The sequence below is a fragment of the Mauremys reevesii genome, linkage group 2 (genome assembly GCF_016161935.1).
Source record: "Mauremys reevesii isolate NIE-2019 linkage group 2, ASM1616193v1, whole genome shotgun sequence".
In the NCBI taxonomy this organism is placed as follows: domain Eukaryota; kingdom Metazoa; phylum Chordata; order Testudines; family Geoemydidae; genus Mauremys; species Mauremys reevesii.
Window position 1 is genome coordinate 181,099,194 of NC_052624.1, and position 18,571 is coordinate 181,117,764.

The following is an 18,571-nucleotide window of genomic DNA, read 5'->3' on the forward strand; positions in this document are numbered from 1 at the left end:
GGTGTCCCCTTTCACATAGCAAGCCTCTGAGTGCGACCCCCCTCTTACAAATTAAAAACACTTTTTAATATATTTAACAGCATTTTAAATGCTGGAGCAAAGCAGGGTTTGGGGTGGAGGTTCACAGCTCGCAACCCCCCATAATAACCTCGCAACCCCCTGCGGGGTCCCAACCCCCAGTTTGAGAACCCCTGTAATAAAACATGCATGTTTCACTCTTTCAAAAATGGGATAAAACAGCTTTACTGGTAGCTGGCCCTTTAAACCTGAAAGAAACAACCAGCTACAGCTATTCTGGAAGTTCTCTCCCTTTCAGCAGGAGAGGGGCAGATGGCTCCTCTCACATTGTTTTCCCAGCTTGGCAAGAAAGGGCTTTGGGATAATCCAAGGACCGTCTCCCCCAGAGTAGAATCAGAATGAGGAAAGAGAAGGCTTGGGGCCACTTACCGGGACTGGCAATACTGGTCTACTGCACTATCAAGAAAGGAATAAAGAGAGCAACAGTCTATCCCACCCAACCAGACAAACTTAAGGAAGACACAGCTTGCGCCAACCTGGCTTGCTGATTCCTTGGACACTGAGGGATTGGCAGATAGGAAGATAACCTAGGACCCACTCCACCACCAAAGAGTAACTTTGGAACTTACTCTCCCATCCCCACTCAAGGTGGAGAAGCAGATAAGCAGACCCTCCCCCACCTCTGGCAAGGTGCTGTTTAGGGTGACCAGATGTTCCGATTTTATAGGGACAGTCCCAATATTTGGGGCTTTTTCTTATATAGGCTCCTATTATCCCCCACCCCCTGTCCTGATTTCTCACACTTGCTATCTGGTCAGCCTAGTTCTGTTGTGCAAGAACACACAGGTACACCTCACTGGCTAATGGAAATATTGAGTCACTCTAACATCATGCATTATTTACTTTGAACATGTATTTCTTGAAAGATTAAGTAAACAAGATTGCAGGACCGCCCTTTGTGGCATTCTTTTAATTGTACTAAATTACAGTCCTAAAATAATTTAATAATAAATTATATTGTTGCCAATACATATATGGTAGGCTTAGTGTTAATATAAGTATTGGAAAGTTATGTTAACTGAATGTATTATACTCTCCCTACAATTCTGTCCACCCATGTCAGTTATCTCATAAGACCACGCATTAGCTGAAGTAAGCTTTGGCTTAAGGAGATAAGAAAACGGTCTGGGTCAGGACATATGAGTATTTTTCCATATTAACAGGTAGGGAGTTATTCTCACAAGCTAGTACAGAAATGTCCCAAAGGAAAAGGACAAGACATATGAATATTCTACCCTGGCATAAACCTAAAAGGTTTCTTCATGCCCCTTGATACCTGGAGTGCATGCTTTCAGAACAATGAGATAAGGGGTACATCATTTTACCGAAAAAACAAGGTAGAAAGCGGATTGGTTAAATCTAGTTTCAGATGATGTACACAGTACCTTTTACTTGTCAACAGGTAGGGGATAAAAAGATGGCTTTAGGAGTGTAAATTTGGGAAACACACCTTCTCTGTAAAGTGAATTTAACAACGCTACACGAGGTGGCTTCCCAGAAACTGGTATCATATTGAATGTTTTTTCCTGTTCTATATTATTATTGGCTTATATCAATAAACCTGAGTGATATTAGTTAATTTGCCTCTTGAATATATTTCATAATGAACCAAAGTGTGATCAAGCAATTGACTATACAATTTATCAACAGACATAGATTACGAGCTGGATACTTACCCAGAGAAATCTGTAGTGAGAATACCATAATTAAATATGTATATTCGGCTAATGTGACACAATGTGAGATATCCCATGGCTACCACAAAGGAGTACCTAAACAGAACATACAAACAAACAGAAGAGTTACCAACCGAAGCAGAGTCAAGACTTTACATTCACCTCATACAAGGGAAAACAAAAAATGAGAGTAAATGTATACATGTCAAGATGATAATCAAAATTGAGACACTCAAAATTACGAGTCACTTTGGAAAATTATGTCCTAGAATTCAAGTGTCTGAAGCCAGATAACATTTAACATACTGCTGAAATTATCCATTCTCCTTTCTGTTCTGTGTACATACACACACACCAGAAATACTTGAGACTCTCATATTGCAAGTGTGTAGAAAACAGGAGGGAGAGAATATAATTATGCTTTAAGAGTACACAATCGCTGTACATTGTTTTCAATAACATTTGGAAGACAATTTCTTTTGGCTTTACATGCTCAAATAGGCTGTTATGCAAAGTTTTTCACACAGGAAGTATTCTTTAACTAGGGTTTGAAAAAATCCACTCTCTGGTTTGTGTCCTGTGTGAGTGTAAAATTAGGTTAGGCAGGATGGCTAGTGGCATACTGTATTCTGACATTCTAATAGTTTAAGGCAGTGATACTCAGATCTCAGGGGTTCAGGAGCAAAATTAGTGATCAGCATTACCCAAAAGAGTCACAGTAGCGTGAATTCATTGTTTCATTAAATATGAATAGTACTATAGTAAAACAGTATGAGAGGGGAAATATTTCACACTACTGTGGCTCTTTTGGGTACTGCTGATCACTAATTTGGCTCCCGAATCACAGAGGTCTGCCATATATATAATTCTCACAGCAAATAAGTTAATAAATTAGTGCAAGTTCATAACTTAATTGGTTAATAACATAGTAAAGCATCCTGACTGGTTAATAATTAAATCACACTGTTATGATATCATGTGCTGCAAAGACATGCAGGAGACACAATAAAGAGCTCATGTGCAGCTCATGGGCCACATGGGAATGCTGCACATGGGCCGCAGTCTGAGTATCGCTGGTTAAGGAGTGCAGTGTTGCAGATCCTCTGTGCAGCACAAGAAGGGGTGATCCTCAAACCCTGTTACTTCCTCTCCCTCTCCTCATCATCCCCATCCATAACAGAACAGGAAAGAGGATGCCGGCAGATGTAGGTTGCCAATGAGAGCCTGGAAACAGAGAAGAGCAGGAAGGAGACCAACAGAACCAAGATTCACAGACCAGAAGGGAGCAGCAGTGCACCAGAAGGCTGAAACACCAAACTGAGAAGAGAACAGCAGGTGATCCTAAGAGCCCATCTAGAACTGAGGCCATCAGGGTCCAACGTCATATCAGCAAAAGCAGCCAACTGGAGCCCAGGACCATAGAGCCCTAGCAGTAGGGGGCAGGCAGGAACCTAATGATTGGGAAATCAGGGCCTTCACACCCAAACGGAAGTGGCACAAATTGGCCAGCAGAAGACCAGGCAGGCAGACTGGCGAGTGTGAGGCTGTGGCCACTAGGCCCAAGTCAAGACAAACCAGAATGGGGAACAGAACAGAAGATGAAATGGCAAAAGAATTGGCCAGCCAGGAGGGGGCGGAGCCAGGCCTTTGTCCCTTTAAGGGAGGTGTGTTTAGGCCCACCAGTGACTAATTACTTACAACCCGGGTGATGGGTTTCAGGTGAGGGATCAGGTGACAGCCTGCAGGGTCATCTGGGTCTCAGATAAAAGGTCAGCAAGTAGCTTGGTTAGGGAGACGGACCTGCAGGTAGCAGGAAGGCTCCTGTAGGAGACCCAGTGTTAGGATGAAGGTCCTGGAAGGCGATTCTCCACACCACGTAGGTGTAAAACCTAGCTGGACACATCTGTTGTATGAACAGGGAAAGAAACCTTATGTGAAAGAGGCTCTAGGAGCAGCCAGGCAGCAGGACCTTATTTATCTGTTTTGAGTATTGATTTTAAAAAACAAACCCATGGGTTTGACCTACTACAGTCCTCCTGGCTCAAACCAGTAGAGGAAGACAGAACTGCAGAAACTGGACTAATGGGGAATAGGAAGGGTGCAGATTAGATTCATTCATGCATTCATCCTTTCGCTATTTCCCTTACTCTCCTTTTTACCTCACTGCATGAGAAATCTCTCCCCTGAGAAAATATACTTTTTTATATTCCTATTATGAATATTCTCGTATGTTGCTGAAGGAACGGGGCATGGCTTGGGGACACATAGTATTAAACACTATGAATAGGCTCAGTCTTTAAGCCAGCAGCTGTTGGCTACAGGTTTCAAGCCCCATTTTAGCCATAACATTTATCATTTAAGTTACTTTTCATGTTGCCTCAATTAATTAGAACATGTTATGTTTGAGCCACAAAGCTATTGCTAAGAGTGAGGAATGGCTCTGTTCCAACTTCCCCAGCCCTGCAAAGATTTTCAACATGTTCCATCACAATTTCAAATCAATGCAGTTCAAAGTATGACTCACTATTGCACTCTAATAGCCAACAACATTATGTAAACTGGCTTCATTTGTGCTGCAACATATGCTATTTTTTCCATCATGAATAATTGGCTAAACAGTAAGAGTGAGAGGAAAATCCTTTAACTTGAATGTATGCCCATTTCTTCTCATTCTCCTATGCAGGCATGAATAAATACTGGATTTCTAGCTGTAGATATGGTTTCTACAACTTGGTCCACTGATCCAGAACAATAGATTGCTCCCTTCTTCCCCCAAGACATAGGCAACAACAAAGCGTATTTTAGCACCTTTTCTCTCTGGTGTCTTCTCACACAGGCAGCGTGGTGCTAGTTATCAACTACATCAGGATTTCGGGGTTCTAGGTCTGACTGTGCTATGTGGCCACCTTGGGAAACTCATTTAGGATCAAATTGTCAAAAGTGGCCTCTAATTATGCCACTCTCTCATACCCTCTCCATGAAAATCTTGCTTCAGTGCTACCAGTGCTCTCTGCTGCCTGCCCCCGCCTGTTTGGAACAATCATGGATCCTAGGCTGGATGCCTTCTCCTTTGCATGTTTTCCCATTCTGCCTGGTATTGCATGTTACATGCGGGATACTTCATAGAAGAGCCACTGCGTACAGTTGCAAGTCATCTACTCTAGCAACAATTCGTACTTTAGACGTCACTTATTTAATTGTATTGCCTACCACTGTAAGATATTTATAAATAAATCCTACTTTTAAAAATGTACTAGACTGGACATTAGTCTCACTGGAGAGAGATTGTCTGAAGAACTGATAAGACAGAAGGGGAGATGGTTGATGCACACATAACGATCGTAGACCCTCAGAGAGCCCCTACCAAACAATAAGAAAGCATAGGGATTCTGTCTTTAGGTACAACTGCAGTGAACACGAGCGTATGTCTAAGCCAATAAAGGTGAGTTAAAAAACTTGCACAAAGAGAGTAGGGCAAGAGGATATATGTTACAAACCAAAACTAGACCTAATGGGAGCATTACTTCAATGGTCTAAGCAATGCCTAAGTCAACCCAAAACAAAAAAGTGGAATAACTCTCAGGCTGCCAGCTGGCACGTTCCTCTGGATTACTTACAGAAAACAATTTTCCAGGTAACATTACTACCTCCATATCTTCAACTAAGAGCTCAAAATAACAGCAAGTGAAAAGCAATTCCACATGCAGAGAAAGAAATGCTCAGCATGCTGAACACTAACAAAGAACTATTGCTTGAAGAACTCTGAGACAATACATTATCTGTGATTATGTTTTGCAAAATATTGCAAAGAAAACTACTCTACTGCCCTGTAAATCTCTTCTACTGATGCTTCCTATCTTCTTACAAGAATCAGCTATGGTTTCAACAGAGTTTGCCAATTCTGATCAAGGTACCATCTGCCCAATAAGGTTCAGTGAGACACTAAACATACACCTGGCTATGGTAGTTTCAGTACCTTTCTTTTTGACCTTAGCATAAAGACTAACTAAAATCTGACAGTCTATAACTTTTACTTTTGGGCTGGTGATGGTTTAATGCTCTCTTGTCACCAAGTCAATGGCATTTCCTGTATTTGCAGTTCTGTGAAGCTCTGTGTTCAGTACAGTAACTCCTCACTTAACTTTGTAGTTATGTTTCTGAAAAATGCGACTTTAAGCAAAACGATGTTAAGCGATTCCAACTTCCCCATAAGAATTGATGTAAATGAGGGGGTTAGGTTCTAGGGAAATTTTTTTCACCAGACAAAAGACTATATTATATATATATACACACACACATACTGTATAAGTTTTAAACAAACAATTTAATACTGGTACACAGTGATGATGATTATGAAGCTTAGTTGAGGTGGAGGAGTCAGAGGGTGGGATATTTCCCAGGGAACGCCTTACTGCTAAATGATGAACTAGCAATTGACTGAGCCCTCAAGGGTTAACTTTCACACTCTACAAGGCAGCAGGAATGGAGGGAGGGGAGACAGCATCGCAGACAGAGACACAAACTCTGTGTGTGTGTGTGGGTGGGTGTGAGAGATGCACATTTCCCCTTTAAGTACGCTGACCCTACTCTTAAATACACTGCCTTGTTAATTAGATCAGCTTGCTGAGACTGCAGCTGCTGCCAGCAAGCTCCCTCTGTCCTGAGCCCTGTTGTGTGTCCCCCCCTGCTCTAAGGAAGATGGGGTAAGTGGGGAGCAGGGGGGAGGGGGACACCCTGACAGCCCCCCTCTTCCTCCCCTACCCCCCGCACAGCAAGCAGGAGTCTCGGGGAGCAGCTCCAAAGCAGAGGGCAGGAGCAGCCCATGGCAGTGGTGGGAGGGACAGCTGAACTGCCAGCAATTGATAGCCTGCTGGGCAGCTGCTGTACAGGGAACTTAGGGGAGCGGGGAGCTGATAGGGGGAGCTGATGGGGGGGCTGCCAGTCCACCCTAGTTCCAAGCCCCCACCAGCTAGCTGCAACAGGCTACTCTTCCTGCAAGCAGTGAACAAAGCTGGTGTCTGCCAAACCACGTTAGAAGGGAGCATTGCACAACTTTAAACAAGCATGTTCCCTAACTGATCAGCAACATAACAACGAAACAACGTTAACCAGGATGACTTTAAGTGAGGAATTACTGTACCAAAATACTGACTTGTTTCACAAACCACAGATTTTGAACTGCCTGTGATCTTATTCTGACTATCTAACTCAAGGGTAAATGGGAAATGCATAAAGGCCAAACAGCAAGAGGGAAAAATTAAAAATAGGGTTTTTTAAAACCCATTCTCCACGACACAACACTGAAGAGGGTGTGGCTTGACATAATCTCCAAATACAACTTAAAGACAAGAGGTCTCCATGTAAATTGCTGAAGCTGCAGGAGGCTAAACTGAGCTAAGTACAAGCCGCCTTCCCTCTCTTTGGTAGGCAGATGTGATACAGTGGATACTGTAGTTAAATCCATAAAACTGCTGCAACTGAGTGGAGGTGGTGAGAACAGAAAGATAAGATACCAAAATGAACTTCTGTGTTGCTGCCAGCCTCTGGATGAAACAGGGTAATTGAATTCTTGCCCCCATGTAACCTTACCTGTGGATGTTGGGAATACTTGCAATGTTCATGATGCCATAGCTCATCATCACCAGCACAAAAATATGGATTGAGTACCTTGAAAACAAAAAGATAAACATTTAGATAGTCTCACAGTAAGACTGCAGGGCTGATGGAAAAAAAATCCCTTTCTGCCATGTAAGCTAACTAAATTTGAAATAGAGCCAGTAAACATGGAACCACCCCACAATGCAGTTTTTACAGTGACTAGAACAGTGCTTCAAGTAAGAATCCTGTTAACCAGTTTGGGTCTAAAATGTTCTTTTTTAAAAATAATCAAACTGAATACTCAACAATGGATGCATCTCCTCTCATGGAGATATATTTTTATGTCTTCTTGGGTATAGTGTCTCTTTGATGACTGCAGTAAACTTGCCACAGATAAATACAACATACATCTACAAGAGACACAAGGTAGGGGAGAGAATATTTTCTTGTATTGGACCAACATCCATTGGTGAGAGAGACAAATTCTTGAGCTACATAGAGCTTTTCTTCAGCTTGTCTCTCTCACCAAAGAAGTCGGACCAATAGAAGATATTACCTCACCCACCTTGTCTCGCTAATGTCGTTGGACCAACACTGCAACATTGCAAATAAACATCTACAAGTCATTTCAGTTTGTTCTGGTCTTTGTGGCAGTTAGGTGGTCATTGTTTTGCAGGACTGAAACACACAAGTTGTCTCAGGACTGAATACAAACAATCTAGAAAAACTGACATGAAATAAAACATAATTGCTGGCATAATTTGTTTATCTGAAAGTTAAATACTCACCATCCAAAACAGAAAACAGCAAAGTATATTCCAAAGAGAGTGGCAAATGCATGACGAACAACGGAACTGACATTGCTGGGGCTCAAATAAATGCGAAACCAAAAAGCAGCCAACAAGGCAAACAGCTGACAGGCTACAAAATTGACCTAAAACAAAAACAACAACAAAAAAGAAATTTGGAATGTTACCTGGCCATAGGCTTCACTGCTGAAGATCACAACAGCTTCCTTTTGTGACTCTGGAAAAAGCTATATAGAATTTCTCACCTATGACAAGAAACTAGGGTAGATCCAGGAGGAAAAAGAATAAAGGGGTTGACCTTGTTTCATGGGCAAAGCTCCTAGCAAAGTCCCTTTGAAATGGGAGCTTTGCTTAACTAAGGACAAAAGGATCAAAACCTATGGGCCAGAGTGTGGGTCATTTAACAGTCCCATCCAAGAATAACAGCAGCCTCTGCATGGCTGTTTTTTGTCCTTCCATACAGATGGGCAGGGGTGGAAGAGGGTAGAATCTTGGTTCTGCCCACCACTCCCCATAATGCACCAACCTCCTTGAGGCCTCTCCTCCCAGGGCATGCCCAAGCAGCAGAGGCTGGAAACAATGGGGCCCATAATAAGGAGTTCTGCTAATTAAAACAGAAATTAGCTATGGTAATGGGAACTGCCAACCTCAAAAGTGAGGCTTGTGTGTGCAGGAGACAGAGCCCACAAGTGGAATTCACTCCCAGAAGAGCTCAGAATAGCCACAAGCCTCCGTGCATTCAAAGCAAAACACAAAGCTTGCTTCTTCCACTGCCCTTCCCCACAATTGCCCCACAAAACCCACAGAGTTAAAACAAATGAAGCTCTTTTGTTCTTTCTAATAAATGTGTACGGTGCTCAGATACCCCAGTGATGGACAGGATATGGGAACCTAGACAGATAAGACTAGATTTACTTTATTTTGCTGCAGACCTTTTCTTGAACATTCACCTCAAGCTCTTTGGCAACATACTAAGCTAGGAATCTAGACCAAGTTAGCATCTTTCATTGGGAAATCCTTTGAACTAAGGCTGCCTAAATGCAGCTGGGTCTGACTTATTTTCCACATGAAAGTCACATATTAAATAAACAGTTCAGGGCTGTGATCTCTTAGGGTATGTCTACACTGCAAAATAAGCCCAGGGTTATTAGAACTCAAGTTAGCAGACCCTGGGTTTGTTAACCTAGGGCTTGAGCATCTACACTCATTTGTAACTTTAGGTTAGGAATTGTTGAACCCTGGGACCCAACCTCAGGCTCCAATATCTACACCTCATTATGTGTGCCCAACTCCAACCACCCATATCCCAGCCTTCCCAGCATCTCCCAAAATGTGGCCACGCTAGCCCGTTCTTTGTGGTACAGCGTGGGAAAACTTGATTGTCCAGAGAACAAAGAAAGTTGGCCTGTGTGGTTGTGAAATACTTTTGACAGACTTCCAGACTCTGGGTCCAATAGGGATGCATCTATGTTGCAAATTCCTGGCTTGACTCAGGCTCAGACCCTCCACCCCCATGGGGTCCCAGAACCCTGGTCCAAGCCCAGGCCTAGCACTGTTTGTGAGTATACAGAAGGGAGGTTAGGCTTGAGCCTCAGTTTGAACCCTGGGTTTACACTGCAGTACAGACATACCATTAAGGTCTTTGGCATGGCAGATCACATTCATATTCAGCATGGTCTTGTTACAGTGAATGATTTCTGTAAATATTTGTTGGTTCAATTAGTAAGAAAAAACTTGTCTGTTAGTCTATAAGGTGCCACAGGACTCTTTGCTGCTTTTTAAGAAAAAAACTATTTCAGTATTTAGAAAACGGATATTGCTGCAGGTCTAAAGTTCAAAACACGTAGGATTTTAGACTACAAGCTCTTTGGGGCAGGGCCAGTCTCTACTTGTGTCTTGTACAACCTAGTAATATAGTCAGCACTTAAACAATAAAAGGCATCATATGATTACAACTCAGGAAAAAATAGAGGAGCCTTCTCCCACCATGACAATACTTTAAGCCTGTCTGAATAAGGGAATTACTCCTTCCATCTGTATCAAGCATTAAAAGCAGATGTAAAGAGCATCTCAGGGAAAGCCATTTGCAGTGTACAGCAAGATGACTTTATTGGTCCTATAAAACCCAGGAACTATTGTACAAATTGTTGAGCACAGGCTGCTGTTACATTATGTCTTAACACTGTTTACATTTAGAGCACTCTTGGAACACCAATCTCACATAGTCAGGCTTAGCATAGTGCTGTGGGGGGGTCCAATGGGATCTGGAAGTGGAGGAGGACATCTGCTCCGCAGGTCTGCGAAGTGGCAGTATAGCCACTGCTACAGCCCAAAGCCTCCAGCTGTGCCCTATGTATGTGGGACCACATGGATATGCCTACTTGTAATGTACTTGGCCTCAAAGCCTGTCCCAACCCCTCTCTTTTGGGGCTGTACATAGGTAAGCTTTGATGGAGCTAAGCTGCATGGCAGGCTGGATTGCTGAACCACTATGCAGGCTCCTCAAAGCCCACCCCACCTACCCATGATGGACAGAGAGGAAGAGGACATGGACTTTGACCTGTGTATCTGTTTAAAAGAAAAACAACACCCCATTTTGTGGGAGCATTAGTCATGGAAAATTCACCAGCAAAGCCCACTCACTATTTCATTGACCATTCAATCCAAGATCTTGGTTGTGCCTTAGACCTTCAGAGTCACAATTCCCTCCCTGTGCTGCTTTTGGGACAGTACAGCTCCATGTTGCTCCTTACACTGGGATAAAAGTAAAAGGAAACTCTAGCCCTAACTTTCGTTCTACTTTCAATGCTTAAAGGCAATTTCTTTATAAGAAGCTCCAATGCCATAGATCTAATTTACATGGAGAGTGATAATCTTGGAATTGTAATTTTCACTTAACCCTCTTGCCCTGAATTAAACTAACAGTTGCCTGCAGCACCATGGTTACAACATGCCATTAACTCAGGAAATCTAATTTAGAGAGCTAACAATTTAGAAGTAATTTACAGTATCTGAAAAGGAAGGTTAGAGTGAGGGAATCAAAGAAGAACAAATTGAAATAGCAGCACCCCTGAAAGTCATTTTGAAAGTAAATGACTAAGCACTACTCTAAAGGGAATGAGAAAGCAGTACAAATGGCATGGTTTTCAAGATTAAACACTTGCTTTCTAACTGTTTCACAGAAGCAGAGGATGTGGTTTACAATGCTGAGAGACTGCCTCTTCACTGACTGAGGGCACACTCACCCCTACCCTGGTCATCTCCTTCTTCTCACCTGCTATGACCCAAACTGTAATGCAGGCATTCAAAATCCTTTCCTCCATATCCTTATCCAACTGATAAAGCTACTCCAGCAAGAATATGCTGTATTTTTGTTTCATTTTGTTTAGTGCTAATGTGCATAATTATCTAAAATCTGTTCCTCACAGGTTTTCTATCAACAAAGAAACTACTGTGCATAAATTACACTTGTACCATTTTCTTCTTCTGCATCTTGGGCAATATGTAATGTGATGCCTTAAATATATGCATGGTTTTTCACCCCCTCTAACTATACCATGATAAAACATAACACTAAGCATTGTTTGTTTGCAATTTTAATAGAGAAAACACTCATGCAATTTATATGCATATTTAATACAGTAGAACCTCAGAATCACAAACGCCTCTGGAATGGAGGTTGTTCATAACTAACTCTGAACAAAATGTTATGTTGTTCTTTTAAAAGTTTACAACTGAACATTGACTTAATTCAGCTTTGAAACTCTACTATACAGAAGAAAAATGCTGCTTCCCCCCACCCTTTTTTTTAGTAGTTTACTTTTAACACAGTATTGTACTATATTTGCCTCCATCCCCCCTCTGGCTGATTGTGTACTTCCAGTTCCAAATGAGGTATGTGGTTTACTGGTCAGTTCATAACTCTGGTGTTTGTAACTCTGAGGTTCTCTTGTACGTACAAGGGTATGCACAACCTGGTGTGGTATAAAGGTTTTATCCGCATTGCAGCATCAGGGCCTTAGTTACCATGAGACTGATTTTCAGAGATCCTGGATGTTCACAGCTCCCACTGACTGCCAGCAGGAGTGGCAGGTGCTCAGCACTTCTACAAATCACTACCCATGAGTTCAGCTGTGCAAGGCTCAAAAAATCTAAAAATTTATCCACAATCTTTTCTAAACTTAAAATTTTCACAGATTTAAAGTCTTTTTTCACAGGATCTTCCAGGGCTTGATGCAAATGCTGGGCCCCATTAGAAAGCTGGGAATCCTTTTCCCAGTGGTATAGAGTTCCCATTTCTAACCATGTAGTGTGGTTTAAAGCTGCAGCTTTTTATTGTCTAGAAAAATTGGTGTTCTTGCCAGACTGAATCTTGTCGATTCTCTGCATCAGGGAAACTAATTCTGAGGGAGGGGAGAATTCTACATCTCAGGAGAAGAGGAAGAGAAACAGTCAACAATGCATAATAAATGATCACATGCATATCATATGGTGGGTGGGTGGGTGTGCATCACACACATACAGAGAGAGAGAGTGGGGTTATAACACAATAAGCATATTGCAGTTTATTATGCAGATTCCTTTGGGACCCTTTGCTTACCATACATATTTGAAGTAGTTAAGTAAGGTTGCTATGAAGAACAAACATTCTCCCTAATTTTCAAAACTGAGAACATGACTATGCTTTAAAGTAACTTTATATGCTACAATTTGTGTGCACTCAGTGCTGGACCACAAAGAAGGAAAGTTCATTCTTTCTCCCTGACCCCAAAAATCCCTGACTGTGGGAATTGCCACATTGGCAGAAGAGCATAAAACCACCCTCCTTTTGGTTCGTACCATTTCTGTTGTTGGTGTTGCTAACAGCACAGTGGAAATAATGAATTGGGGGATTCTGAACGTTGACTTAGGAAAATAATTATTCACTTATCTTAAAACTGATTCCTTCCCTTTCAAACCTACAACTATTTGTAGATTACATAACCCATCTTTTAACAGCTCATGCCCATTCAATGTTGCCTTCAGCTCTTTTCATTTCAAACTTCTTCAGCCTTGACAACATGAAAGAAATGCATTGGCTTTCTACAAAGCCAATTTCTACTGAATAAGATACAATAAATGAGCCATCAGAGCACACAGTATGCTGCCAAGGCCAGCCTTGGAAAGATACCACCACCCCCTCAGTTTTCATTATTCAACTTGTCTCTTGGTCCATCAGTCAGCTGGTGAAGGCAGCAATATAATGCAGCAGCAAGGCATCCTGCCACTGAAGAAAGAGAGAAGTTGGGGCAACTCCAACCAGGCAGTTAATAAAGGAAGGTACTGGATGGACTGTTATTGAAAGCTCCTCAACCAGAGAACAGTAGCTGCAAAGCTAAGCCTCAAGTTTGGGGAAGCTGTAGGTGATATAAGAACAGCCATACTAGGTCAGACCAAAGGTCCATCTAGCTCAGTCTCCTGTCTTCTGGCAGTGGCCAATGTCAGGTGCCCCAGAGGGAATGAACAGAACAGGTAATCATCAAGTGATCCATCCCCTGTTGCCCATTCCCAGCTTCTAGCAAAGAGAGGCTAGGACACCATCCCTGCCCATCCAAGTTAGTAGCCATTGATGGACCTATCCTCCATGAATTTTTCTAGTTCTTTTTTGAACGCTGTTATAGTCTTGGTCTTCTCAACATCCTCTGGCAAGGAGTTCCAAAGGTTGACTGTGCATTGTATAAAGAAATACTTCCTTTTGTTTGTTTTAAACCTGCTGCCTATTAATTTCATTTGGTAATCCCTAATTCTTGTACTATGAGAAGGAGTAAATAACACTTCCTTATCTACTTTCTCTTTGACAGACCAAGGAAATCGTCAGTGCATAGCATAGATGGTGAAGAAAGGAATTAAATTTCATGTTTTTTCCTATATTCATTCTATTTTTCCCCATGAACAATTACTTATTAATTGTGTTTGTCATAGGGCCCTTAAATCCAAACTGCATCTAAAAACCTACTAACCAAATCAAACCGAACGACCAACAGCCCACTGTCTGGACTCTGTGAATGACATTATCCAAGCATATTACTACCGATTATGTGATTCTCCTGTACATACAATACTGTAGGTAGGTGATCATTACCAAAAAGAGGTCACCTTTTAAAGGGCCCAGTCATCCACACTTTATTTTTAATAAGAGGAGACAGTGATCTGGCAGATGTGGCTGGTCTGGCAGATGGGAGAGAAGTGATCACTTCCAGGCATCCTACCCCCAGGTTTTGGAGCTCCTACATGTCTGAGAACAGAGAGGGCATATGATGCAAGAGGGCCACGTTCCTCTTATCATTCCCACAGACACTCCGTAAGATAAAGCTGACCCCTTCTGCGCTACCCTGTATTTGTTTCCCTTACATTCAACACCCACAGCAGGATGATTTTAGGGACAGCAGTCACTGGGCAAGGAGCCAAAAAGAAGGTCCAAGACAGCAATGTGCAGAGACCCTGGCCTCAGACAGGTGTCCCAAGATCTCTACAGACCTCAGGACATTGGAAGATGTAGTAAACGGAACCTGCTGCCTTTCCCACCAAGAAACAAACCCAGCTCATCCAATGGAATTATGCAGTTGAAACAATGCCAGAGGGAATCCAAAGTTTCCTGTTCCCTGCACAGTTTTTTCCTAAGTAATGGACAAACTGGCCCCATGACCAGAATAGTTAGTGATTCATCACATTCCTACAACAGGAGGAAAGCAACAGAGAGGTATGACAGCTCCACAGAGAAGTAAATAGTGTGTTGTCCTCTCTCTTAAAAATGATTGTTCAAACCACAGAAAAACCTATAAAGGAGAAGAGGGAAAATACTTTCCCTTGCTAGGAAGTTCTTGGAACATTTAGAGTCAGGACACAGAAGATTTAGAGCTGGTAATTCCTTAGCTTCACCCTTATAATAAATCACTGGAAACACTCCTGGTCACTGCTTCACCCAAGTCGTATTGGGTTACTCATCTCTCACTTCAAAAAAAAGTTTCTTTCCATTGATCCTGCAGTAATCCTAGCATATGCAAATTGCCCACAAGTCTGACCACAAAATACCTTGCTTTTCCTTTATTATTTTTCCCCTTATACTTGCTCAAAAACTGACCTCACACTTGCCAAAATGTAGGAGGATGGACTAGATTGACTATAATTCTCTCCAAACTCAAAATGACAGCACATAGAGGCACGTCTGGATAGAATATGCACTTCAGTGATCTCTAGCTGCCAAAATAGTCCCAGCTAAACAGTGGCAATTAACATTCAGGCGGGAGTCTGCTCTGAACTGGCCCCAGATTACAGGAATGCAAAGGTGGCAGAAAGTCACTTTTACTTCTTGCCCTCAGGTCCTGTGCTGCGCAGTATTCAGCCAGACCTGAACATCAGGCTCTAAATCTGTTTTACTTACTAAGCAGGTACTGCACGGTCAGCAGCAGAACTGCCAGTATGCCTTGATCCTCGGGATCAGCAGGTAATCCATGCTTCAAGACATGTTAATGTTGGCCCTGCCTACAAGGGAGTTATTTAGTCCCAGTTATGATGTTGATACCAGCACTGTATCTAGAAAGTAACTTCTCATAGGCCACCAGATGTTCTCAGCGCTCAGGATAGCATTAAGAATCAGTGAAGGTGAATAAGACTAAAGGTTGCAGGCGTTCATTCTTAACTCAAATGCCAGGCAGCATTGTTTGGTTAACATTTTAATAAGGGGCCCTCACAGAAATGTCCCCATTAGTCATAGATATGTATGTCTGCAGAGGAAAAGCAAGGGATTTCGAAGTGTAATCATTTGTTTTCTCCATAAGGCTTCTTATATACATAACCAAGAGCGCCACTTGGCAAACAAATATAATGAAGTGCACTTTGCTGGAAATGTTTATACTTTGATGCTGAAAATTAAACAGAGTATTTTGATAGCATCAAACAACATCCAAATTGTGATATTTGAAATTGGATGCATGTGTCTGTGGAGAGTTGGGATATACCCAAAAGGAATTTCTTAAACAAACCTGACACTTCCTGGAATCTGGGCCATTGCAAAGGCAAAATATTTTTCTTTTCTGAAGCATTTTTATGAGCTCAAAGGACAAATTCTCTCTGGCACAGATGATTTAACTCTATCCACCCAAAGCAGGGAAATCACCATATCTACCCCTGCTACTGGGAGAGGAAATTTTAACATGGGGCTGGGTGCACTAACAGGAGCTGTACAGTTTATCTCCATGCACATATCTCGAGAATGTTGGCCTGTGATGCTGTTTTCATGAGTAAATTCTGCTGATTTCCTACTTACAGGGTCAATAATCTTTGTTGTTTAGACTCTAAAGTTGAAACAGATGTTCTTTCTGGATTACCTTTAAGAAGCCATTAAAGGAATAATCACTAGTAGGACATGTGATATAGCTGTGGAATAGATTAAATCTGAAGTCATTGGAAATTTAGAAAGGAAAATAATTAAATTAAAAGTAGTCTTGAAAAATCTAACCTATAACTTAATTCTAGGTTAGAAATCATGCAAGCCAGTATGCTTACCTTTAACTGCTGATTGATCCAAGGCTCTATTTTGCTCTCAACAACTCTTATACTGAACTGCAACTATTTGGTATACTGCACAGATGTTTAACTAGTGCTCAGTTATGAGCAATGATGTTCTGCCACAACCCAGTTCTCTCAATGGATAATACCAGTAACTTACTATGACAGATACAAAGGAATTCTGAGATAGCCAGGAGTACTTAGAAAACTTCAGTAATTCAGGGGTTTTCTAATCAAGACACCTTAAGACATTAGCTGTGAAGCATATTAATTGCCCAGACTGTGATAATACCAGTGTTTTATACTGATAATAGAAACTTTCATCTTGAAAAGTGCTTTACAAATAAAATAAAATAGTAACAATAAAATAATATTAATTCCACATGTCTCTGAAATGCTGCCACCTCTTGTGGCAGATGTTTAAGAGCAATATTACAAGCCAATTCACAACACAGGACAGAAAGTGAAGAATACTTGAAGGAAAAACATAAGTGAAATATAATTATCCAAACTGGAACTGTGCCAGGAAAACAGGACTAACACCCTAACTTTTGCAAAAAGTGCTACAGGATTGTTAATGACCCCATGTGGTTGGGACCTTGATTTCACAAATCACCTGAAAGATGGCATCTCCTGCCTCCCTAACCATGGTGCTGGAACACTGGTTCAATGCTGAATCAGAGGGAAGTGTGCTACCTTCACTGACTTTTCTCTGTGGGTCTCCTTTTGAAGTACTGATGACCAGACTTATCCTGCTCAAATGATGATGAGTAAATTGAAGTGAAATGGTTTTGGAATTGTGAAAAGGAAAAGAAAAGTGACAACTCAAGAGGACGTACCTACTTAGAAATGGCTCAAAGACTGCACCAGTGGCAGCCCTTGATTTTCCAGAAAAGGAGAAGCTTTCATTTCACTCTCGGGAGTCACTTCCTAACCTTGCTAACTTAAAATTCAGAAGCACCCACGCCTAGCAACCCAAACCAACAAAACACTTGTTATACAACATTTTATTTTACAACATAGTTTAGCTAGGTCATGAAAGCCCTTTCATCTCTAGAAATGAATCTGAGTTGCATTAATGGAATTACAGGGCCCGCTGAGATAGCCTTTCCTGAAATAACTCGAAGTATCAAATTTGAGTTTTAACCAAATTGTCCATGTTGCATTACAGAAATCCAAATTTGAGCCAAAGATTTAGAAGAATATCATAGTAACCAACATACTTCTGAGAGTCAGCATTTTTATCTATGTACTTGCTCCCCAGGGGAGCCCGCCCCATGCCTCCTGATTAACAAGGATTAAAATACTACTACCAGGAAGCAAGCAAAAAAAACGTTGGGAGGTTTACATTGTGGTATATATCCTGTAAAGAATCCCTTTAGGTAAAAGGGCACAGAGCTTGGGTGGTGTGATAGGGCCTCCCAGCTAGGTGGCTTCTCAGGATTCAGAAGCAAGAGACAGCTACACTGCCAGCAGCCAATGCGCAGTGCTCTGTTGCCCCCTTTTTCACCCCCTCTCCCCCGCCACCAAGGCAGCCTGGGACCCCCTCTTACTGCTCAGCAGCAGTGCAGAGGAGATTTGTTCCAAGCTCTAACTTCTAACTGGTGGAAATCTAGGGGCTCTGCAAGAGATAGTAATGTGAAGAGCAGACAACCCTGCCTTGCACCATCCTGAGCCTTCCCCAAACTCCCCCAGAGCCCCAGCGAATCCCGTGTGCTGGACAAACAGTGCCACCTTGTTCTTTTCCAGGTGGTCAGAGGCAGACTCAGGCAGCAGCTGACGCTCTGACCCTTCGGGCTTGTCTACACTGGCAAGTTTCTGCGCAGTAAAGCAGCTTTTTGCACTCAAGCTGCAGATGTGTAC

The 18,571-nt window shown here is 42.0% G+C and overlaps 1 protein-coding gene across 2 annotated transcripts in view; it reads right to left on the reverse strand.

Moving 5' to 3' along the window:
* Window positions 1-18,571, reverse strand: part of MBOAT1 (membrane bound O-acyltransferase domain containing 1) — an 83,436-nt gene that overhangs the window by 37,022 nt on the left and 27,843 nt on the right. For both annotated transcript variants that reach the window (XM_039527724.1, XM_039527723.1), the window contains exons 2-4: window positions 8,141-8,286; window positions 7,344-7,421; window positions 1,755-1,850 (exon numbers count right to left, since the gene is read on the reverse strand). In XM_039527724.1, coding sequence (XP_039383658.1) covers window positions 1,755-1,850; window positions 7,344-7,421; window positions 8,141-8,286 — 320 coding nt within the window. The remainder of the gene's footprint in view (window positions 1-1,754; window positions 1,851-7,343; window positions 7,422-8,140; window positions 8,287-18,571) is intronic.